The 1311-nt window shown below is 44.4% G+C and overlaps 1 protein-coding gene across 1 annotated transcript; it reads right to left on the bottom strand.

Moving 5' to 3' along the window:
- Positions 1 to 217: 217 nt before the first annotated feature.
- On the bottom strand, positions 218 to 856 carry LOC149148338 (uncharacterized). Its single transcript, XM_089442148.1, has one exon. It carries the CDS (start codon positions 854 to 856, stop codon positions 218 to 220), a length of 639 nt encoding a protein of 212 aa, XP_089298274.1.
- Positions 857 to 1311: the final 455 nt, after the last annotated feature.

The following is a 1311-nucleotide window of genomic DNA, read 5'->3' as shown; positions in this document are numbered from 1 at the left end:
CTGTTTCCTCAGTTCTCTCCTGCATTTGAACTTCATTGTTTAGGTCCCCTTCATTCGTACCTTCCCTGGGTAGTTCTTCCTTTTCATCCTGCCCTGCATCTGATGTTGGGGTTTTATGCTTATCCTCCGAATCTATTTCCAGATCTAAGATCAAAAAAGGATTGCTATGGGTATTTCTGTCTGTGTGACCTTTAATGTTCTTCCTTCTATTTGCTCTCTATCTAGACTTGGGTTTTATGAAGGTTTCTTTATCTTTGCAGGCTTGTGTTGTTTCTGTTTCTCCTTCCTTCCGAATCTGAGGACAATCTCTTATCAAATGCCCGTGTTCATGACATTTGCGACATCGGAAGGGTATCTGCTCGTAATCTATGGCTTGAAAGTAATCTTCGTCCCTATATTCCAGCCAGAGCCCCTCATGCAGTGCCCCAGAAACATCCATTTCAACACATATTCTGGCATAAGATGTATATCTCTTTTGTAAAGTTGCTTCCGAAGCCTTGATGAATGTTCCCAACTGGTCACCGATTTGTTTCAGGGCATTCAAACCCCAATAATCTATTGGGAGAGAGAACAAACGAATCCATACGGGGACTTGGGTGAAAGATTCTTTTTCTGGGGCGAAGTTTGGTTTCCATGGTCGCATGTACAGGCCAGCTGAAGCCAAAAAGTATGGACCCCCCTCAAAAATTCTATCCTTGTCTTCTAGGTTGGAGAATACAACCGTGAAGAAGCCCTTGGCTCCCAGGTGAAGCTTAACATCCCCTCTCAGCTTCCATTGTTGTCTAATCCAATGACAGAGAGTCCTTTCAGATGGCCAGATGCCCATAAATTTACAAATGACAGCATGCTCTGCCATGTGCTCTCTGTAAGCCTGAATCTCTGGGTCAGTAATTACTACCCTGAGGTTACTGGTCTTTTTTGGTTTGCAGACCCCATTTGGTGCAGAGTGTATATTGGGTCTTGTGCTTGTCTCCCCCTCATTTTCCGGCTTTCCTTGCCTGTTGTCAGTTTGCTCCCTGTCTTCCTCAGCTTGTCCCTCCTCGTTTTCTGATGATTTAATTATTGGGGTTGCTTTGTCTTTTGTTCCTGTCAGGCTTTCATCCTCTATGCTTTTGCCTTCCGTTGTGCTGTCTGGTCTGTTAGTTTCCCCTTGTATTTTCTCCTTGTTTCTTCTGCCATTCTGCTTGTTATTATCAAGCCCTGGAATCCTGACCCCTTCAAACTTATTTTGTCATTGCTTCTGCATGATTATCTTTTTGAAAGTAGGGGTCCCACTGGACCCCTCTGCCCCCATTCGGTCGGTCAACTCTT

This window comes from Pinus tabuliformis, chromosome 9 (genome assembly GCF_031772625.1).
Source record: "Pinus tabuliformis cultivar Carrire ecotype Pingquan chromosome 9, CPIR1, whole genome shotgun sequence".
NCBI lineage: Eukaryota > Viridiplantae > Streptophyta > Pinopsida > Pinales > Pinaceae > Pinus > Pinus tabuliformis.
The sequence above is the reverse complement of the archived record's forward strand: the minus strand, read 5'-3'. Positions and strand labels throughout refer to the sequence as shown.

Coding starts and splice junctions, on each gene's coding strand:
- LOC149148338 (XM_089442148.1), bottom strand. CDS start 856: ATGGCAGAGCATGCTGTCATTTGTAAATTTATGGGCATCTGGCCATCT.